Source organism: Helianthus annuus, chromosome 1, assembly GCF_002127325.2.
Source record: "Helianthus annuus cultivar XRQ/B chromosome 1, HanXRQr2.0-SUNRISE, whole genome shotgun sequence".
Taxonomy (NCBI): domain Eukaryota; kingdom Viridiplantae; phylum Streptophyta; class Magnoliopsida; order Asterales; family Asteraceae; genus Helianthus; species Helianthus annuus.
In genome coordinates this window covers 140,936,410-140,960,575 of record NC_035433.2, presented here as the reverse complement: position 1 = coordinate 140,960,575, position 24,166 = coordinate 140,936,410, and the positions used below count along the sequence as shown (strand labels likewise).

General features: G+C 34.1%; 1 protein-coding gene and 2 long non-coding RNA genes across 27 annotated transcripts; all 3 read left to right on the top strand.

Moving 5' to 3' along the window:
* The first annotated feature begins 1,862 nt into the window (after positions 1-1,862).
* On the top strand, positions 1,863-3,904 carry LOC110940569. Its single transcript, XR_002593309.2, has 3 exons — positions 1,863-2,013; positions 3,504-3,593; positions 3,683-3,904. It is a non-coding gene; the product is annotated as an uncharacterized LOC110940569 (long non-coding RNA).
* Positions 3,905-13,896: 9,992 nt separating this feature from the next.
* Positions 13,897-19,029, top strand: LOC110881583. Of its 25 annotated transcripts, none has more exons than XR_004863481.1 (11): positions 13,900-14,129; positions 14,207-14,253; positions 14,357-14,885; positions 14,975-15,034; positions 15,133-15,251; positions 15,344-15,903; positions 16,571-16,670; positions 16,741-16,825; positions 16,914-17,128; positions 17,696-17,909; positions 18,278-19,029. It is a non-coding gene; the product is annotated as an uncharacterized LOC110881583 (long non-coding RNA). The 25 variants fall into 25 exon arrangements; XR_002559802.2 differs by having other exon boundaries at positions 14,357-15,251; positions 15,344-15,442; positions 15,694-15,903; positions 18,278-18,335; positions 18,473-19,029; XR_004863498.1 differs by having other exon boundaries at positions 14,357-15,251; positions 15,344-15,442; positions 15,694-15,903; positions 18,278-18,335; positions 18,411-19,029.
* A 339-nt stretch (positions 19,030-19,368) lies between these two features.
* LOC110933055 (auxin-responsive protein SAUR32) lies at positions 19,369-19,800 on the top strand. The gene has a single exon (XM_022176298.2). The coding sequence runs from the start codon at positions 19,424-19,426 to the stop codon at positions 19,751-19,753; it is 330 nt and encodes a 109-aa protein (XP_022031990.1). The 5' UTR covers positions 19,369-19,423; the 3' UTR covers positions 19,754-19,800.
* Positions 19,801-24,166: the final 4,366 nt, after the last annotated feature.

Here is a 24,166-nt window from a genome sequence, read left to right as displayed (position 1 = left end):
GTTGGATAATACATTCACTCCTATCACCCTAAGTCCCATCTTCTACCGAAAAGGTTGCCGGGGAGGCAACGGGGTTATTAGTTGATAGCGCTATTAGGTTTGGCACCCTCACACCATACCGGGGAGGACGGGCATGAACTAATTACCTTAAATCATGACCAATGCTTTGATAGGGGCATTGGGGATGGGCAAATAATCTGGAGCCATCTTGTACGGTACTCGAGTTATTATCAACATTACTTTAGAATTGTTATTAAACTGGATCAAACACTTGGTAACCAAACGTTTTTGTAAAACTATGAACTCACCAGCGTTGTCTGATACACGTGTGTGCATGCTCGCAGGTTATTGATACGTGTGGTTGTGGAACTTGCTGTCTGGGATGCTGGAGTGGTCATGGGTCGAGATACATGGAATCGCGAAACGAGTCTAATGGTTATCATACATATGTTTTATGAAACACTTAAATACTGATTTATGCTTCCGCTGAATACGATGATTGGTATATACTGTTTTGCAACACTTTATGTTAATGAATGCAAGTTTTATTTAAAATCTTGTATGAGTTCAATGTGATTGGTGGCTAGATCCTGGTACGTCACACGCCTTGCGGGGGGGTTTCGCTTGGGTATTTTGGGGGTGTGACAAAAACTTTCACCGCCACCTAAACGACAACGCGTTATAGCACCACGGAATTCTGATGTCGTTATTTTCTTCACGGCCCGTGATAGTTTTTTTTGTGAGGGTAATTGTTGGTTGGGGGGAAATTGTTGAGTGTGGTGGTGAGTGATGACCATTGTCACCAAAAAAGGTTGTGAGTGATGGAAAAATGGTTGATGACATGGCGGAACTTGATTGGGTGCTTGTGAGTGATAGAAGTCTATCATTAGTGACCACCCCCACCCCCCTTATAATGCCATATTTTGTTGTCTATATACACATCAACAAAATGAGTGTGGTGGCCGGCTAAAATTCTGAGCTGTGGCGACGGCTATCAAGAGCCATTCGGATGACGTTCCGGTGGCAAAAGCAAACAAAATGGTATTTGTTTTACTTTTAGCCCATCCCAAAATCCATCCTTCTCACTCTCATATGGAGTTTCATGAAGTTCCTATTTCGTGAAATCGTAGCCAACGACTAAGTTTAAGAGCAAATATGTCGGATATAGAATGATGAATGAACACACGCAATAAAAAGTAAAAAAAAAATGTTTCAACCATCAAACGTTTGGAAACCATGTTTTTTTCAACCATGGTGCCTATGAAACGATGCGATGGTGCGTTAAAATCAAACGATGCGATAGTGTGTTAAAATGAATCGGTTGTTTCAACCATCACACGTCGGTGCCTTCCCATGGTGTTAACAAAATCAAAGAATATTAATGATCGATATCCTCAATAACCGATAATATATTAAGTCTTCTACTTATAAATATGGGATTATTATTGTTACAATCGATTCAATCGTATGCGTTATTTCTTTATACTCTATGCAAATCGCCAACAAATTGTCCTTTGAAAATTGCTATATGCAAATCGCAATCAATTGTGCTCCAACAATTCTGGTACAAAAGAGAGGGGATGTTTTTGTGTGTAAAACGGAATGAAGATAAGGAATGCGAAAGGGTTCTGTTTATAAACTATCATGCATCTCATGTTGGAGGACGAAAGAAAATTTTGGTTTTATAATCATCTCACCGCTTATTTAATAGTTGGATGTGATGGTCATTAAAATGAATCGATGCCTTTCTATAAAACGTTGCGACGGTAGGTCAAAACCATCCTAAGTTGCTTTTTGTAATATATAGTAATATTAAAGATAAAGGTCAGTGGCTTTTACCAGCTACCCTTTCTCTCTTAACACACGTGTGTGGTACTTTTCTTCCTTCTCTTCTGGAAGATCTTTCTTCCTCTGCTCTCACTAAACCTACCCTTTCTCACACTTTTCTTCCTTTTCTTCCGGATCTTTCTTCATCTGCTCTCACTATCTTACGACCATTGCTGTTGTCATTAGGTTAGTATCACTTTCTTCTCTTGTCTTCTATATTCATCTTTTCGGTTAGGCTTCAAAATGCCTATGGTGTGCTTTTTTGTTGGAAATTTTTGTTGCTAGTGTTTGTATGTTTGTTGTACAGTTAATACATCCAGCAATATGGCTCAATTTTGGCTCCTAAAATGGTTTTCTTCCTGTGTAATTATTGTGCACGCCAAGTGTTTGTATACTTGCTTTCCTCAATTCATGTTTGTTAGTTTAGGCTTATGTATTAATGAAGATTTTGCGCCTATAAGGATTATCATTTGGTATGAACAACAATTTGCTGGATTTTTTTATAATATTTGCATTATTCTGTCTAAGTCTGTTTAGGAATTTTGACGTTTGTTGTTTGATTAAAACCATATTTATGATCTGGTCTTTCAATGTATTATTCATGGTAAAGTAGGGATGAGCATTTGGTACCGGTACCGGTACTCACTTTCTCCGTCTTTCGGTACCGGACGGGTACCGTGCTCATCCCTAGGTAAAATAAAGTGTGTAGTCTAAATGCATGGACTGATAATATATTGTTTGAAAAGTAATCCATTGTTAAAAATCTCTAATTCACTTTCTAAAATAGGGATATGCAAATCCCATGTGATCGGCATTGAGCATTGAGCTGAAAGTTTGACTTTTATAGATAACAGTTAGCTCCATTGAACTTAAACAACTCAAACTTCAAGGTAAACTACTTACACTTATCTTTTTTTCATCAAATGTGCTTAGATGCACATGAAAGCCTACCAGCATTCTTTACCATCCTTTTCTTTTCTAGGTTTACTTTACCAAGATAATTACAAACTACGTCAACAATGATGAACTCTTTTAAAAGAAAATAAGTAAATTGTTGAGTTTTACAAACATAAAGTGTTGACAAGTTATATCATAATTAGTTATTCCAAAAACTTTTGACAAACCATAACATGTCAAAGTTGATATTTAAACCTTCTTCATCTGAGGTGCTTAGACCCATTAAATTCTAATTTTTCAAATTTATCCCCGTATTTTCATTCTTTAGCTTAAAAAAAGAAGGCTACTTTTTCATGTGGTTACTTTTACATACGTGTCGGTATAAATTCATGTTAATAAAGTTTGGTAAATGGGGATGTCTTTAGTTATTTGTTTGGGTAAAATATTAGGAAACATTCATCGTGATCTAGAATTAATGATCAACAACCTTTTTTTGAATAAAAATGATAACAACATGATGTTTTTTTTTTAATGTAGTTGATTGTCAAATATACTTGCAAAAGGAACTATGGCTTTTACACAGGATTTTAATACCATTCTTCAAATACAATTTAGCTTTTAGCAACTGAACTTATATATCAAAATGAGTGTGTCACTGAATAAGTTATGTAACCGGTTAAAATAAGTATTTCATTGATTCGGCATATAACATTGCGACTTGACCCTAAATGATATCTGTTCGCATTGCTAATATGTTATTTTCTCTATTTATTACACAGTTTAGAAGGTTGGCTTTACAAGATCTCAAGTTGCTGCTACTATTTCTGATTCTAACTTTATCCAGCTTAAGTACTTGAACAATGGATTTTGTATGTTATATACCCTATGCTATTGAAATTGTCAATGTGTAGAACTTGGCATTCTATGGACAACTTTTTAACCTTTTCTTTTTTTATAGATGGCTGGGATCGTTTGAAGATTGTCGAAAGTTCGTTACTTTGCTTTTAAGGTAGGTGTTAAGGAAGTTATGTTTTATGCCTTATTAAAGTTTTGTTTGTTTCTTTTGTCGTTTACTAACATTTTTCTTAACTTTCCGTCTGGATATGCATACATGTTAGAGACTAATACTATTATCGTGTTTACTATTATGATAATTTTAGTCGTATTTTAAGATGTCAAACCTTTCAATGTATTATCTATGGTAAAGTAGGGATGAACATTTGGTACTGGGTACCGGTACCAAACCGTAATACAAGACCTACCTTCTATTGGAAAAACAAGACAAGAAGATTGCCTTTTGTAAAACCTTCAATGTCGACTAACGTATGCAGTATAACCCCAGTTTGTAGTTGTTAGGTCGTGCCTCCTATGGGGAAAATATGACACAAAGACGGCCTTTTGTAACTTTAACGCCGAGTAATGATTCTCTCACTTAAAATCATATAACTATATATAGTGTATACACTAGGACCGTAAATGCATTAAGACCGTAAACAACCATAATTCCGCCGACTATAAACAACCTAGAGATTGCGCCGCAACGCGCGGCATCTGGCACCATCCTAGTTTAAATGTAAAATTAAAATTACCGCATTGCAAATTTACTCATTTTGATTTATTTTATTAAATTATACAATGAATATTTTACCCTTATTTTTACTAAAATCTTAAATCTTACAAATTTAATAAAACAAAACGCCAAACCTCAAACCGAGGCGGCGTTAAAGCGTTATATTAATAAAAAATTTTATTAAACCTTAAAAATTTAATAAAAAATTCTTTGTTTAAAAACGCTTGTTAAAGCGTTATATTATATGTATAATTGGAGGGTCTGACACATTATCTCTTTTGCTCCTACCCCCTTCTACTTATCGTGTTTGGTTGACTGGTTTTAGGTTGACGGATTTAACTTTTGACGTAAACACGATCGTTATATTTATTCATGTATTAAACATCAAACCTAACCCGCACACAGTTAAAATCGTGTAACCTGAACACAAAACCTAATTAACTCATTTATCTAAATGTGTCAAATGGATTGCCAAATGATAATCAAGTTCTAAATCGTGTTAATCTCTTTGTCCGCTCATCATTATTAGTGAACAATAATTCAAGAACTATGAAAACGAATTACCGCATTTTACATTAATAAATGAGTTGTGTTCTCTGATTGGTAGGTCAAACTCAAACCGACATGAAGCTGAATATTCGACTAGAACTTGAATACGAGTCGAAGCCAAAAATCGTGTTAGACACATGAACCCGATCACCCGAACACGACTCGGGTTTTTACGGGTTACAAGAAAAACAACTTGTTTAACCTAAATTTTTTCCCTTCATATCAATACTCTAAAATAATAAATTTACAAGCAAAAAATGCAAATCTAATCAATACTCTAAAATAGCAAATTTAGAAGCAAAAAATGCAAATCTAGTTAAATCATCACAGTTAAACTCTAAACACTTGATAGTTATTTCTCATTTATTTTTAAACCAGGTTATAGACTCGTATATTACTCTGGCTAAATAATGAAAATGTTATAATTATAAATGTGTAAATACTTTTTAGATTACATCTATCTATTATAATAAAAGAAACCAACTTTGGGACACATGTCAGTCATTGGAGCCATCTATTTTTTTAATTTTTTCCTCTCTATCTTACTTAATTATAAATAATTAGTATTAATTAAAAGATAATTATAAAATTAAATTTAATATAAATTTAAACAATTCGTATAGGAGATAATATAATATGCTGAAATTTTTATTAGATTTCAAAATTATTTATCTTGAAATTAACAAAAGACGTATACTAAATATAAATTAATATATTGTAAATGATTTATTTATTTAATTAAATTAAAATTGTTAAGAGTAGAACCTATTTAAAAAATGTTTATAAGGGGTAAACAAAAACATTAATCAATGTTTATTGATTCTATACTTTTATTTTCGTGTTCAACTCTCAACTCAAATACGATATTTACTATGTTTACGTGACATTTATAAGAACCATCAACGCAATCATCATATCCATCATATATCGAGTATATCCGTTAGTTTTTTTTTAAGATATAATTTTTTTATTAGATTGGTTCAACCCGTGTAATAAACGAGTTTTTTCAAGATATAATATTTTTATTATTTACTATACAAAATTACATTTAGGCAATTCGTGTAATACACTGTATTTTTTTAAAATATAACCTTATTTTATTATGTGGTATATAAAATTAGATTTATTCAATCCGTATAATACACAGAGTTTATAAAGATATAAGAAGATATAACTTTTTTATTGATTGGTATATAAAATTACATGTGCTTAACCCATACAATACATGAGATGTTATATTTAATCTTTGTAGTCATATAATTATTTATATAATATCTAGATCAAAATATATTAAACCTATTATAAAATTAGTTGGTAATTGTTGATGGACCATATTACCCTTATTAACTAATTGGATTCCTTTTGGGTGTATATATAAGGAGATAATTAGAGAGATTAAGGGTTACACAATTATCATAACCATAACATCATCAAAATCGTTTCCTCTACATCTCTCTCTCCATATGAATTCTCTACCCTATAATTCGGTATTACCATCAAGAACGTACACCCTAAGGAGGAACCAAATCATCCTAACAGCTATGTCGAACTCCATGGCTGCGTCTCTGACTGGATTCTCTGCTGGCCTATCTGCTGTCACAGGTATTTCTACATGTTTTCCATTCTGTTTATACAAAACTGATCGACACCCCAAATTTTTATTAGATTTCAAAATTATTTATCCTGAAATTAACAAAAGACGTATACTAAATATAAATTAATATATTGTAAATGATTTATTTATTTAATTAAATTAAAATTGTTAAGAGTAGAACCTATTTAAAAAATGTTTATAAGGGGTAAACAAAAACATTAATCAATGTTTATTGATTCTATACTTTTATTTTCGTGTTCAACTCTCAACTCAAATACGATATTTACTATGTTTACGTGACATTTATAAAAACCATCAACGCAATCATCATATCCATCATATATCGAGTATATCCGTTAGTTTTATTTTAAGATATAATTTTTTTATTAGATTGGTTCAACCCGTGTAATAAACGAGTTTTTTCAAGATATAATATTTTTATTATTTACTATACAAAATTACATTTAGGCAATTCGTGTAATACACTGTATTTTTTTAAAATATAACCTTATTTTATTATGTGGTATATAAAATTAGATTTATTCAATCCGTATAATACACAGGGTTTATAAAGATATAAGAAGATATAACTTTTTTATTGATTGGTATATAAAATTACATGTGCTTAACCCATACAATACATGAGATTTTTAAAAATGTAACTTTTTTCATTATTTAATATATAAAATTAAATTTACTCAACCCGCACAATACACGGGGTTCTTAAATATATAATTTTTTTTATTATTTAATATATAAAATTACATTTATTCAACCCATGTAATAAACGAGATTTTTAAAGATATATTGTTTTATTACTTGGTATATAAAATTACATTTATTCAACCCGTGTAATAAATGAAGTTTTTAAAGATATTTTTTATTATTTGGTATATAAAATTGCATTTATTCAACCCGTGTATTACACGGGGTTCTAACCTAGTATTACATATAGTAATGAAAAATCAAAAGTATATTACGCTAGTGTAATTTAGGAATTATAAGTGTGTGACTTATTAAATAGTTAGTAAAACTTGGTAAAAATTTGTTCCTCAAGAAATTTTATTATTTATATATAAAAATAAAAGGGTCAATCTGTGAACCCATATGGTCGATTAAAATATGATTTGTTTAGTTAAACATGTTCACAGGTTAGATGAGATTACAGTACGGAGTTTGAATGAAAAATCAGTGGCGGCCGGACTCTCAAAATCCAAATTAGTGGGATGCATACTCTTAAAAATCCAATATTTTACAATACAAAAAATTTCAAAAATTTTCGTTAAAATCAACACTACGAGCGAAAAAATATGTGAGGCCGGGGCACCCTCGGGCCACCAAGAAGCTCCGCCCATGGATGAGAAAGTGATCCCCATCCATATAAAGTAATTAAATCCAACCTCACGAATTTCGTCCATTAAGCTAAAAACTAGTTATTTCCCATCATTCAAAGAAGTGGTTTTCATAATATAGCATCCACACAAGACATTTAAACCATTATATATATGCTTCTAACTATAATGCCATAAGCTAGCATAACAAGAAATCAACTACACCACTATAACTACTTACTATACTAACAAAGTTCTTTCGTTGAAGGAGTCATTTGAGCATCTCATCAAACAGTTATGACGCGTAGAAATCTTCTCCGAAGAATCTCCATCAAAGGATTGTCATACTTGATGTACAAGAATTAGAAGATGCGCGCTAGATTGGAGGTGAGGAGGTATAGGAAAAAGATGGTGAGTATGATGATGGGAATTCGAGAAACGACGAGGATGAAGATGACGATTATGAGGTGAAGGAAGAAGGGGAAGCTTTGAGAGTCATCTTCTGGTGCATGGTAGTACGGCATTGTTGATGAGTCCATAATGTTTGCAAATGAGTTCATGGATTTATTGAGCATGGGTGAGAGTGACGGATGGAGTGAAATATTTCATATTGTTTGGCATTTTGAAATTAGTTAAGCTTTGTTTTTATTAAATGAGTTGATTATAATAGTGAGGAACTCTTAATAACCAGAAGTCAAAATATTTGGATTTGGTCGGGTCGAATCACATAATAAAAAAAGTAATTGGGCTTACGTTTTGAACTATAATTTTTTATCATGTAAAACGTTTAAAAAAATAATTCACTCGTAAAAAAAACAATGGTACGTGTCGCTCGTACAAAAAGTCAATCGTATTTTTCTATTACACATTACATATAATACACAAATTTCAACGGTGTCAGTCGAACCCATTGTCCATAATGTGGCTCCGTCAATGTTGATTTGTAACCAAAAAGCAAACCAACAGGATTTGTTGTATCGTTGTATTCCACCTATACGATAATACAATCGTTGTGTGAATTTGTAAGGGACGAAAATGAAAACAAACTTTGATTTTAGAATGAGTCCTTATACGAGTTAAACAGATTTTGGAGAGAGGAATGAATACCAATGGGGTGGTGGTCTATTGGTAAAGACAAAACCTTTAAACACCTGAGTTTTGAAGATAGAGGTCTTGGATTCAAGTCCCATAGACGATAAGGATTAAAAGAAATTTGTCGTTAAAAAAAATTAGACACCAGTGACCGGGATTTCCCTAGTGTTGTTGATTTTAGGGGGTAGTGAAGGTAGGCTTTGTTCAAAGCGTTACACTCTAGGATTGGTAAGGGGGTTATGATTTTTTTTTTTTTTAGTAAATGAGGCATAAAAGATTAACAGAAGATTAATGTCAGTCACTCAGTTGTGGTCAAGTGAAAGATAAATTATCCATGCAAAGTGATAAGTGAAAATTGTGAGTGTAGTTTAACAAAAGCTATAATAAATGCCTGCTAAATTATCCATGCAACCAACTCTATATTTTTTTTAACGGTTGATCAACTGGATTTTCAGGTTACTTCAAGGACCAACATATGCTGTTTAAACCCTTCATCCCAAGTTCGAATCCCTCCCAGAAGTGTTCTCCCATATTTACATTATTTATACTTAGTAGGAATCGAAACTGAAACCTCTCTAGGAGAAAACCACTTAGTGGAAAACCCCCTAATCAATTGGGCTATACCATATTCGCAATCAACTCTATATATAACTACAAGTCTAGAGATCGCCTCTCCAAAACCATTAATCTTCATGTGTCATTAAACTGTATGTCATTATGTCTAAAAGCAATAATAGGTTCATTTAGTGATATCATTATCCAAACTCAAAGATAACACTTTTTACTTTATGTAATAAACGTACATGTTTTTATTTCTTTTTTAAACGTGGCATACTTAGAAATCCGAAGCTGGTAAAATGTATATCATTGCGTGATTCTTCCTATACCGTCTTCGCTGATCTATTACTCTCGTTAATACTTATAAAAACGAGCAAATATTGTCAGTGGCTGATCTATCAATTTTTTTCAAGGGTTCATTTTGTTAGATTTTCATTAATTCTCACTATCTTTTTTTCCATTTTTTCTGAACTGAGGGGGTTCCTAGGAACCCTCAAAACCCCTCTGGAACCGCTCCTGTATATTGTTATAATCATATTCTTTTCTAGAAGAAGCTTGAGTGATGTTATGATACCACCACAATTGACCATATTAATATTGTGGTCCTTCATATGATCATGAGTTGCTATCGAAATTATTTTTGAGGTAGGGGCTACATACAACGATGACGTCGATGGGTAGTTATTATTATGGTAAAATATCACTATTCATTGTACCTTGTTGTGGCTAAAAAACGAGTAACACCAAAACCACTTTTGAGCACTTATTTGCACACGGCAAACACATATTGTATTCTCTTGTTTTTATTTTTATTCCTCAAGTTAGAGTCTTGAAGGGTTACATGAATTTAAAAAGGATAGGTGCACAGTATCCTTAGCCGCGGAAGGGATCTCCCTTCCCAGTTCACAACCCAACAACGATCCGTGACGGTAAATACCTTTGCCAACTTGATTGGATTGAAGAGCCTGGAGTAACTAGGATTCGAACCCGCGACCTCCACGTAATGGAAGACCTCAAGAGACACTAAATGGATGTCGGTGGCCACTGAGCCAAGACCCAATGGTTTTATATGAATTTACTACGTGGTTATAATGTCTTTAAACGAGATAACAAGTGATTTAGTAATTTATTTGATTAAGTTCATAAGATCGAATTGGAATAGGATGTCATTATTGATCTGAATCGTGACAACAATAGATTGATTAATAAAATGGAAGTTTTGTTTCATCTTGTAAAACATTGCACAAATTGCATACCTAGTATATACTATGTAAGTGTATTATTATAATCTTGTAACTTTTATAACAACAATCTTTTTTTTTTTTTTTTTGAAAACTATTAACTAAATACCTAGCTACTTGTATTTGTATATTTATATGACATGTTTCATGAAAACTCTTTAGCCGGTTTATTTTCTTATTTAAGTAATTAGTGACAAGTCTATCGTTTATCACTACCCACAAAAGTAGGGGTCCTCTTCTTGAGAGGTTGTATGCCCAAGATAAAACTAGTTATGAGAATAGTATCGATATCGGTATTGAATGTACGAATGTCAAAAGTATTGATATTGAAAATTGCTAAAATTAAGTAGCGGTACGGTCAGGGCCGTCTATCAGAGGGTGCAGGAGGTGCCTGCGATCAGGGCCCAAATCAATATAGGGCCCGAAAAATTTTAAATTTTATATATATATATATATATATATATATATATATATATATATATATATATATATATATGTATATAAATTTTTTTTGGATGTTTGTATAAATAAAGGTCTGTTTAAAAGTTAAAAAAATGGCCCAATTAACAAGCCCAAGTGACTAGTCTAAACAAAAATAAGGGCCTGCTAGATCAGGGAAAGGAAACAAAACGTCGCACAGGCAGTATAGTATATCGCATAGGGAATTGGGACGAGGGAAACTGGAAACAAAACGTCGATCATCATTCGATCAGATCAGGGAATTTCGCAATTTCGCAGTGATTAAGACTTTCAGTGATTCGGTCGCAGCACGACATCGGTGAGGAGATTTGCGAATAGGGCCCAAGTTTGTTTTGTCTATTTCATAACAATTATCGTAGTATTATGGGTTTTTAGTATTTATATATTTGATTGAATGATTGATGAGTTTATATTATATGAAGATTTGCGAATAGAGCCCAATTTTTTATCTCAAACCGGGCCAAAAATATTTTTGTGATTTTCAGAGACGGCCCTGGGTACAGCACGGTATTCTAAGGTAAAAATCGGTAAAATATCAATAACGTACTGAACAAAAAGTATCAATCACGAAAACGCCAAAAAGTAATTGTTTACCGAAATTTAATCGCTACGGTACCATTTGGTACCGGTATATTTCCGTACCAGTACCGAAATACTTATTCCTAGATAAAACTACTGTATTATTTATTAAATTTGAATAAAATTAAATAAAGTATATCACTTTTGTATAAGTTATTTATGATCATTATCATAAAATACATCAATAGCTACTTTTTAACTTTACATTAGTTCTATTCTTAATCTACTTACTACTCACCTCCTTCTTTGATGACTAAGATGTGATTTCAGAAAGAGTTTAACAAGAGACACATTTCAATAGCTAAGGCAGTGGAAGAGATTAAATAGAATTTGTTTTTAAACTAGATCTAAGTGTATTTAAAGCTGTGTCCTAGGGGTTTTTTTATTTTTTGAAATCTATCCATAACATTGTCTAAGAGGACTTATATAAGCAAGTCATTCTGGATATAACATACACAACTATCACTTAAATTGTCATCGCCAATTGGATTACGTAAGTCAGTATTCACATGCTTCATTGCCGAAAAACATATTTCAATGGTTTCGGTTGCGACGAGTAATACAAGAACATGGTTCAATAAACGATACACTAACGTAATTGATAGGTGAATCTTTATTGAAACCAATAACTTCACAAGACTTAATAAACTATCCAAATTGGCAAATTGTTTCATCGAAATCATATGAATGCATCTTGACTAGTCTTTGTACTTTTGGAATGTCAAACTCAAAAAAATTATCACACAAACTCAAATGTTTTGATATTAAGTGATTAGCACGACGTATGCAAATTTGCCCCAAGCCCCATATGTACGTGTTACTTGTCAATCACCAAAAAAAAATGTTAAAACTATCTAACCGACGTAAACAGTGCATTATTCGATCTCACAACTTGTTTTGGCTAATCTTATTAACAATCTGATGAAACAATGGTTAACCGGGTTGGGTTAACTCACTGGTCTCGTCAAGAAGGGTTAATCCCTTCCTCTCGAGGATCGCTGGCTAGATCGTCCGCCGGTTGATCTCCTGCACAAGGAAACAAGCCGTGACTCGTAACAAGGAGGATGAGGTGGGGGTGCTCCTTGCTACTGATTCTCACGCCGGAGAGTGGTAACAAGGAGCACCCCCACCCCATCCTCCTTGTTACGAGCCACGGCTTGTTTCCTTGTGCAGGAGATCAACCGGCGGACGATCTAACCAGCGATCCTCAAGAGGAAGGGATTAACCCTTCTTGACGAGACCAGTGAGTTAACCTAACCCGGTTAACCATTGTTTCATCACAATCCAAGTGGCCAAATGGGAATGTGACATGATAAGTCGTTTTCGAAACCTAGTATAGAGGCCAATAAATAAGGATATGATCGGACTGAAGAAAAGTCGTGATTTGTATGCTCAATCAATGAACCAAGACCAAATACTGCGACATCTTTCTAATAAAACACAATTTCCTGAAGCTTATCTTTTAGTCATTATTAATTAATTTTGTACTCATTTTTAATTGCTGATTAGTTTTTTTTTAAAACTCTTTAGTTCAAGAATTACATGCCAATTAAGCCATGTGATCCCTGCATAAACCTAAGGCAATCGAACAAAAGGTTTATCGAGACAACTGCACTCAATACTATTTGCTAATTATATGAACCAAACTAAAAAAATAGAAATTTAAACAAAATGGAATTCGAACTTGGTTTTTGAATCGGGTTAGCAACCAATCAGAATTTTGAATTCGGTTTTGAATCGAATTTGGGTTTGTATTTTCGACCCGAATATTCGAATTCAGATTACACATATATACATATATCCATTTTGTTATATATTATTTCTTTTTTATTTTACTTTTGTTTTTCTTCAATTCAGATTCAGTTTCAGAACATTTAAATTCTAATAACTCGAAAAACAATGTAACGAAAACCCTTCCATACAAGTATATGATTGTTATCAGTGGGGTGATGGTCCATTTGCAATGATAAAACATTTAAAACACCTGGGTAGGAAAGGGATTAAAAGAAATTACCCGTTAAAAAAACAATTATTTGATTGTTTATAATTACAAGATATCTAATTAATAAAGTTGTTAAAACAAGATCTATTATCTATATTAAAACAAAACACTTTGGTGCCACTTGGCATTATTTTAAACCATTACTTGCCACGTGTCATGTTAAAATCATCCCCTAATTCTCTTTAAGCGCCAAACACCTTCTAACAGTTTCTTTTCTCCAATTCTCCTTTCTCACTACGCTACCTTCATACACGCTCTCTCTATCTCTCCAATCAATTCAGTGTTGCCAAAATTATGAATCCGTTTCTATTTCAAATGAAAAAACCCTAAATGTTAAGAATCATCTACATTCGTGAAAGTAACTCACCGGATTTCTCTCTGCCGATCTAGGGTTTAACAGTGATTCCAGGTATGTATCAAAAATGTCTATCTCAGATTTGAATTTCGAAATATCAAACTTATGATGCATCTTTTTAAGGATTTTAGGGTTTTTTTTCATTCAACTATATACATCATATTCTCAGTCAATCAAGGTATGTGTTTTTGTTGTTTGTGGATTGAATGCATTTACGTGAAGGGAGTTAAAGCCCTAACTTAATTTCTATTCTATTGTTGTAATTTTTTTTGTTTGTGAAGTCAAAATTAAGAGGATATGAAGAAGAAGCAGGCGCAATCAGTAGCGGCTAGCCCACAACCATCGTAGTGGGTAGACAACCAACCTAAAAATATCAAATTGAACAACAAATCGGTATCGGGATCTGCCGTCAGGTGACCTTTAATTTGATTTTAATTTATCTAATCGTTTTTTTCTTGATTTGATTCCATTTAGTAATTGAAAATCAGCGATTCGTTTGAAAAAAAAAATAGGTTTTAGGTTAAATTTACATGTAATATATTTTAGTAGTTTTGGGGCTGATTTAAATATGAATTAAAAAAGCATATTTGATCCGCCAGATTTATGTTCTTACTTATTGACTAAAAACATCAATGGATAATTGATGGTGGTGAAACGAACAGTTTCACCATATTTATGTTCTTAATTCTTATTTGTTTAGAAGAGCTTATTACAGAAAAAATGTCTTTTATGAGTTAGGCATGACAAAAGGGTTGAAGAGAGTTGTTCATTCAAGTTCTTAATTAATGGATACTAATTCATGAATTGCAGGTTTTACGCCTTCTTTCTTTTTAAATGAAATTATTGACGAATGAATGATTTGTCCAGAATATAGTCTCTATTTATATGTTTCAAAGCAGGTGTTGACTATTATACCATCATATCGAATCGAGTGCATTACAATGGAGGGAAGTTGATTTGTATGCATAAGTCTGATCCATATTGTCACAGTTCATAATTAGAACATAATTTGTGTGCTCATTCAGGTTATCACTAAATTGTATTTTTATTATTACAGGAGATTGTTCCGGTCGATGTGGTATACGAAACTTTGAAATGTACAAAAGGGGGATTGACGACTGAAGAAGGGAGCAGGAGGCTTGCTGCTTTTGGCCCTAACAAGCTAGAGAGAAGCATGTAGATACAAAACTATTGATTATTATTAGTTTTATAATAATAATATTATTTTTTATAATGAAGCTCAAATTCTATTGATATTGTTTAAACAGGAAAGTAAGCTTCTTAAGTTCTTAGGGTTCATGTGGAATATATTGTCATGGGTCATGGAAGCCTCTGCAATCATGTCTATCGTCTTGGCCAGTGGAGGGGTATCTCTCTTTCTCAAATCGAAAATAATTTAAATATAAGTAATGGTATCATACGGATCCAAATAAACTCATTGCGAAGCAATTAGATCTTCGTTTTAGAGTTTACATGTGTTGATTTGGTTTTCGTTCGTTATCACCTAAGGTTTCTTGATCTTGGATCTGTTATATTTCTGATAATCAAATGTCGTCTACACCAAGGTATGATTCTGTTATTTCTCTATTGTTCAGATTTTGATGCTAATATACTTTAGGTGATGAATCTGAATGTAACTGAAGCATAAGATGGTTCAGATCTAAAAAAAATGGGGTGACCGGAGAAGACGATGGTCAAAAGGGTTCGTCCAGATTTGATTTTCTACGGCGGTTTAGCGTTCGATTCACCTGATGACGGAGAACGTTGGTCCTGTGACGGCTAGGGTTCTGCTGCGGACCCGATAATGGTGATGATCAGAGGTTATCGGGTATGCGCGATGCTCTTTTCCTATTTATTTGATTTTTTGGTTTGGTTTGTTGCGAACGTTGGCTTTTCGCCTCAGTCAATAGAGCATCAGGTACGTCAGCATACACAACTTCAATATCACGGACATTCTATTATACAAACTGGAAAGTGATAGTGGCGTAAGGGCAATACACATCTACTTTTCAAACCAGTATCAGCTGTTTGTAATGGATATCTAACAGTAATAATATCTTAAACCATAGGAATTTTTATTTGGTGTCGAGTATGAAAAAGAAAAACTTACGAATATCATAGATATTCGGTTATCTGAGTTTCTTTAAGCCATATAACTTTTCATATTATATATCTATGTTAAACAATAAGGGTATGCTTAGAATCGCATCTTAAAAAAATACTCTTTATGCATAGCTATTGATACTGTTAGATATCCATTACATGTAACAGCAGTAGACACAATAGTCGATCAACAACAATAGCTTCCAGGCTATTGTTTGGTCAATCATCATCGGCCGCATCAAATCAACAGCAGGTCGTTGTCAGCCTTAATTTTTGCTGTTGCGTTAGTCTTTTTCACAAATTTCATCTTTGTTTTTATTCGTTATCGTATGTAATGCAGTCTTTGGGTATGTATTGTGATTTTTGTTATAGTTTTTGTGTTTATGGTGTAGGCGGCTTAAGGCCCACAACCTTGGCGGTGCAAGCGTTCAGCAGCTGCACCAACTAGAGAAACAACTAACTGATGGCTTAGTTTTAATCAAAGAAAAGAAGGTTTTGATCTATCTTCAAATTAATGGAAATTTAATAATTTTTTAGTTGATAATGTGAATCCTATGTTCAGGATGCTATGCTGTTTGAGGAGATTGAACATTCAAATCGCAAAGGAACGAGAACTTGCTTATGAAACCGATGTACTTCAAGGAGAGGTAATCGCGTTACACCATCAGATTCTTTTAAGTTCTTTTTTTGCTAAATGTTTGTTTAATCTTTAACAATCTGAAGTGTATGATGCAGATGGAAAACTTAAAGCGCTTCGTACCGTTGACTCGACAACCTGGTCAACTTGGTTTCCTAGAATACACTCCTGCTGTTGTTCCAAGTAGCGGTGCTGCCCACTCGAAGCATGACCGGGTTAGGCCGGATACCGTATGCTACTATGGATCCGATAACACCGATTCAGAAACAGCACTTCAGTTTAGTTATGCAAAACTGGAAGTGGGTCAAAACTGGTAACCAAGCTTGGGTCGATTTGGGTTGACCTAATGCACTTTTTGTTTAAATTTTTTGATTTACTAACATTTACAAAAATATCTTTTGATTTGTTTGACCAATTTACCCATTTCTTCGGCTAATAGTTCATTTTACATTCATAAATTATTTTTTTCGATGATGTATGCCCTCTATCAAACCTATTGTTACGTTTGACCTTTGTTTGACCATTTGACCCGTTTCTTTTTCAGCAAATGTTTCAGAATTTCAATAAAAATATAATTTTGTCGATAGTGCAGTCAATTTATCACAACTTATAATTTTTTCAATTAAAAGGAATTTTTTTTGTTGACATGCAATTTATCACAACTTTTATTTGTTTGACCCTCTTGCTTTTCAGCTAATGGTATTTTTTTATATTAATATATAACTTTTTTGATGATGTATGCACACTTTATCACAACTTTTGATTCATTTGACCAATTGACCCGTTTCTTTTTTAGCTAATGTTTTTTTGTTTGATTAGTACAAATAAAACATAAATCAAACCGACCCATTTACATAATACTTTTGTCTTTGATGTATAGGCTGCCTTACGGTGACCATTCGAGAAAGGAGGCAACAGTGTTGCCAAAGAGGGATACCAATTCAAGTAGTTGTGAAGTGATGAGATGGAACAATGATCATTGGACGTTTTGGGGATTGATGGATTCATGTTGGAAGCTTTGTCAAGAGCAGGATTTCTTTCATTATCATTCTGACATTCATTTTTGAACCATATGAACCATGTTTGAACAAGGGGTAAGATGGACTATGTTTAGTTTTCGATTTTATCGTTTATTTAAAAGGGGTTTAGTTAGCGAATTATATTTGGTTTGTGTTTTGAAGATTCACATGGAGTTCAGATTATGTCAAAAAGGCGTGTTTTATGGAAAAAAAAGTATAACGCGCTTGGATCGCCCAACGCATTATATTTTGTTAAATAAAAGAATAAAGGCTTTAAGCCCGTTTTATTTTAAAAGCCCCATAAACTTATTAAATTACTTCAAATGTGTCTTAGATAAGTTTGAAGTTAGGTATGATGTTCGTTTACTGTTTTCTGTATCATGTATAATCATGTTTTGTTTGTATCTAATTTATTTTAATGATTGTGCAATATATCATGACAGGAGGACGGTATTTGTTCCACATGTTACCTACCATGATGCCATTAAAGGTTTCAAGAAGGTTGGTGTTATTGGATTGGGTCCCAGATTTATAATTTCATTGCTTAAATTCATTAGTTTTTGTTTTTCTATTTAGATAGTAGACTGATTTAGTTGATAACTAAAAACGTTATGATCAACTCTTTTCTACCAATATAGTGTATTGGTACAGACACGATCTGGTTAGAGATGTGTTGTTTGACGTTCTCAAGCGAGCTGGTATCGCTGCTAAAAAAGAGGCTCCGGTTAATTTCCTAACGGACCCGAAGGAGGGGAGGTCTTCCCTTCGACCAGCCGATGTGCTGGTTTTTGGATGGTCCGGGGGTAAGCATGCTTGCATTGATCTCACGGGGGTGTCGCCTCTTGCCGGTTTCAGGGGCAGTGGTTTTGTTTCAGGGCAAGCGGCGCAGAAGGCTGAGGCGGGGAAAATATCCAAGCACGAGCAGGCCTGCATAGATAATCAACATGCCTTCCTTCCTTTCGCGTTCGATACCTTTGGTTGTCTGGCCCCTGTGGCGTCCGGATTCTTGAAGCGGTTCAAAAGGCAGCACTTGCACATGCGACAGTGTCTGTAGGCCATAGTTATGTGTTTAGCCGAGTAGGATTTGCAATTCAAAAGGGGGTGGCGGCGCAGCTTGTTGCCCGTCTACCAACCCATGATTTGTAATTTGCTCTAACCTTCTAATAAAAATCTATTAATCAAAAAAAAAAAAAAAGTGTATTATCTGTTTAGGACCTGTTCAACCCTTAGACGTGAAGCCTAAGTTTGGAAAGGCTTAGAACAAAAGTGATGATCTACATGGGCTTCAATGCCAGTAGATATTATATGTTTGTGTTAAGCCACCCGCGAAACTCGAGGGATCTTAGGCTAGTATCTTAATAAAATTGTTAAAAAAAGAGCTGAGGATACCAAATTTGACTTTCTTAAAATCCTACTTGCATATTGGTCAAACATGACTACTTCATTGATGCTATAAATGACAATATACTTACTCGAAATAGTTAACACTAAAAAACCCTTAGACTATTAACTTCCCATATATCATTCTTTCAAAATTTTGGGTTTAGACTTTAAGGTTTAGTGTTATAAATTCGGCTCGATTAGTTAACATGAAGATATACAACGGCAAGAACAGTACTAGGAAATCGGGATATAAGTGTAAACTTGTTGTAATCAAGATTCTTATTAAAACAATGCAACATTGCATGTTACATAGATGGCGATACATAGAAGTCAAGTTTGGAGATGCGCCTAAAGATGTAAAGGAAGGACAATTTGCAGTTATTGCCGTCAAGTGCGAGAAGCCAAAGAGGTTTGTGGTTGAGTTAGGATGCTTAACTAACCCTGTTTTCTTGAGGTTGCTAAAGATAGCTGGAGAAGAATATGGGTTCAATCATGAAGGTGCTATTTCAATCCCTTGTGAACCTGATGAGTTGTAGATGGTTTTACATGAAATGAAAGAGAAGTAGCTTGATAACTTTGAGATCATGGATTATGTATATATGGTTTATTACACATGTGTGTGCTATGGTTTATTACCCGCGTGTAAGTTCTTTGTATTTACAAAAATCAAACACCTTATCTTTTAGAACTGCGAGACGTGAGGTCCAAACTGCATCAAAAAACAGACCATTAATTATACGATTACTACACATATTCACATTCATAATACCATGGAAAAACTCGAATTCTCATCACCATCAATCGCCCACTGCACATGAGACTTTTGTTGCATACCATTAGGTGCAACCTAGGAGGTGCGTATTTAAGAAACAGTTAATTTATTGCAATAAGCTCGATTAAATTCTTCATTTCTAAGTCCGTGTATGTGTAACACCAGGCCCCTCTCACCACCAATATTGTTTGCTTTGCTCCCGATGAGTTGCACATCCAGGAACTCGATCACGTATTTGTTTCCCAAGTGAAGACTTCTCAGGAGGTCACCCAACCTAGTAGTACTACTCTCACCGAGCACGCTTAACTGTGAAGTTTTCATGTACTCCACAACCAATTAAGCCCAAAATGCGTTGGTGATTTAAGAGGCATGACATTCTTTAAGAACCAAGATCTCTCATGGCATGCCCGATGTGGGATTTGTCTAGGGTGTCACAATAGTCCATGTTAATCTGTAAATCTTCTCGGTATCGGTATCGTTACATTATTAGTAAACTATATAGTCAATAGTCATGGAGTGAAATATTGAGTCATGGTACATCGGATCTCAAGGAACTCCATATCAGGGTTCTATCTTGTGGTGTGGAAACACTCAAAACATGGTGCATTAGAGTGAAGTTGATGTCAACGTATAATGGTGACATGGTATTCAGTGGCGGACCCATGAATTATTTTATGGTGTGCGAGCAAGGGGTTCAACCAAAATTTCAAGAGATGCGATGGTGGGGGGGGGGCGCCTACCAAATTCTTCACTTGGGTCCGCTCCTGATGGTGTTGGCACCTAATTAAATCTTGTTAACTCATGAGAATAGGCATCAAACTCCTAAAATAAATTTTTAACATGTTTCGACGAATAATGTAAATATATAAGTTGCAATATCAAACCTTTTATCTTCAAGTGAAAACATTGAAGACAATATGTGTGTTTCTTGTCTTGAATCTACTTTGTAACTTTGTGTTATCTTGCCTTTAATTACTACCACATCCGGTGTTGAATAACATTTGAAAAATATAGTACTAGATAAGCCTACCCGAAGTACAATTAGTAACACCATGTAAGTATGATAATATGACACCAACACAAAAACCAACTGCTTGCGTCCCACACAGAAAGCGGGTGTGTCAATACCAACATCCCATAGTTAGGAGGAAAGGTCAGCCCAAGACTAGTGGGGCGATACCAACATCTCCAAGTCGCGAGGAAAGGTTAGTCGTGGATCCACTGATTGAAAACAATGAGTAACACAACAACAACAACAACAATATCCTCAACAAACAAATTTTTTGCAAATAATAAATATACTACAGACCAAATTCAAGGTTATGTGTACATGTTATATTCATGATGTCATCGTATAAATTGATGATCTTGCTGGACTCCAGATCCACATTTGGAGCACGCACAAATGAGTACCCATTTTGACCTGTTACAAAGAAAATAGTAGACATGCCAAATCGAACCTATTAGAGAACAAGTGGGTTAGTTATAGCCTTAGGGGACTAGGGGTGGTTCACTAGTGATAGAATTTATCACTCACAAGCACCAATCAAGTTTCGCCATGTCATTGACCATTTTTCCATCACTCACAACCATTTTTAGTGGGGGTGGTCATCACTCACCACCACACCCAACAATTTCCCCCCAACCAACAAATACCCTCACAAAAATAAACCATAACGCGTTGTCACCATCACGAAAATGATTAACGCGTGGAAGATTAACGCGTTGTAGTTGTAGTGGCGGCGGCCCATCACGCGTGGAAGATTGTTTCCGTTATAGTATAACGGAGTGCCCCGGCACCCCTTATAGGTATTTATTTTATTAGTACCATGTCAAACGGGTCAAAAGTTGCCCATTTGAGCCTAAAGATCGTCCTAACGCTGAGGAGGTACTATTACATCAATTTTTTTTTTAAAATGTTGTTACTGAGTGTTTTGAAGTTTTAATTCTACATGACTGATATCGTTGATTGTATTTACGATGCTTTTATGGAAGTTTTATTTTTGTTCATTGTCAGAGCTATGGTTTTTTTTTTTTTTTTTTTTTTAAGTACGGATCACATATTGGCTACATGTTTATGTTTAAATGTTGTGACCAAGTATTTTGAAGTTTTGATTTGACATAGATGGTGATGTTTAGTGGATTTATGATCATTTGATGTTGTTTGCAGCCTGATGGCTAGATGCCAAGTGATAAGACAGTTGGAAGAGGTGATGAAGCCTTCATCATAACACCTTTTACAGTGAAACCGGTGCTGGGAAGAATGTTCCTCCTGTTGTCTTTGTTGATCTTGAGCCGACTGTGATCGATGAAGTGCAGACTGATCCATCTCGCGCCAGCTGTGCCATCCCGAACAACTGATAATTTGGAAGGGCCGTAATGAATTGATTTTCTCAAATAGTGATTTCCTTTAAATGGGTCAAAAACCGAGCCAAGCGAAACGAGATCGAGTGGGAGATCTGGAGAAGTTTAATCTTCCTAATGTGTAACTGATGTGATTTATGATAGTTCTAATACAATTTCAAATTAAAGACCTGGTGGATAAGCTTGGGTAGAGAAATTAAGTTTTTTGTACTTTTGTTTCAACTAGTGGATATTTCCTTGCGTTGTATCGGATATTCGGTCGGTATCAGTTCGGTTTATTATACGATATTCGGTCGGTATTAGTTCGATTTACTATAGTGTACGTATGATATCGGCACTCGATAACCGAAAGACATACGTCCAGGATGATATCAACACTTGTTTTATGTCAATAAAATAAGCGGAAAAAAAAAAACAAATGGCGGTACCAGTACCCATGTTATATGTGTACGGTTCCTTGCGGTAGATAAAAAAAATGATTATATTTGACAAATAAAACTTTGATCAAAACATCGATAAGAGTAAGAAGTCGCACCGGTAAATTTGAAGTTTTATGAAGCATTAAATCATATTATTAAAATAACTAAAATGCTAAACGACATTACTTTATATAAAAAAAACTAATGCATGAGAGTTGAGATAACTTTGATGACATATACGTTGTTTTGCTCACTTGTACATTGTTATTCACATCTCAGCTGTGAGTAAAATGTATATCAAGGTGGAGATAAAATAAGCACGTTACAACGACATATTCAAAATTTTACCGAACATCGTACTTAAAAAGTTATAAAAGGAAAACAAAATATGCTTAAAATAATATAATAGTAAAATAAATAAAATAATATGAAATGTTGTTACTGTTCATCACCCATGAACTTTAATATATAGATAATAATATATAGATAATTGGAAAAGAAAAAGCTTGCTTTGAACTTCACTAGGCGTTCACCAAAGTTTTACTTTCATAATTGATTTTTTGTCCATATATTGTGGGGTCCATTTGGTTAGATTTAATTTTAAAAAATTAATTGAGTTAGGGTTAAAGGACATAACTTGCAAGGGTTTGCAAATATCAAGTACGTTTTCTGTAATTATTGAAGATAAATGACACAGTTTGCAATAAGTGACATATATAAAGGACGACTTTTGTAATTTACTCTTTAAAAAATTATACAACTAAATTGTTATTGGACTAAGATTCACATATGTGTGTCCATTTTCTTTCACAACAACCACAAGACCCAACTATGTAATTAATAAAACATGTTTGGGGTACTTTGTTTTCTAAAAGTTTGTTTTTCTTAGAGAAAAACACACGAATATTTGATTAGAATTATGTAATATGCATGGTTGTAAAAGTCGTTAGGCGCTTCCTAGTCGATCGACCGGGGAGTTGAGAGTACTTGGCCTAGGCGGAGAGTACAAGGGGTGTACTCGGACATGCCAAATTATAAAGAAATTAGTTTTCGGAAATTAAATATATGTCAAATAACATAAATTTACTAATATTTATAATAAAATACGTGAAATTGATATTCATTCTTTAATATGATAGGCATAAAAATTATGTTTTATTTTATTTAAAGTCAAACTCAGCCCGAGTTGACCTACTAGATCCGATTTTGGCCGATGTTGACCACATTTGATCGATTCCGAGTAATTAGTCAGAATTGAAGAATGTCGCCTCAACAACCTACCTTGTAGCGACTACTCGGGGAGTACTCGGCCTTGGAGACCTTGTTTTACAACCATGGTAATATGTAGCAGGGGCGGATCTAGAGTATCCTCAGGGGTTGCATGGGATATCCCT

Coding starts and splice junctions, on each gene's coding strand:
- LOC110933055 (XM_022176298.2), top strand. CDS start 19,424: ATGAAGATATACAACGGCAAGAACAGTACTAGGAAATCGGGATATAAG.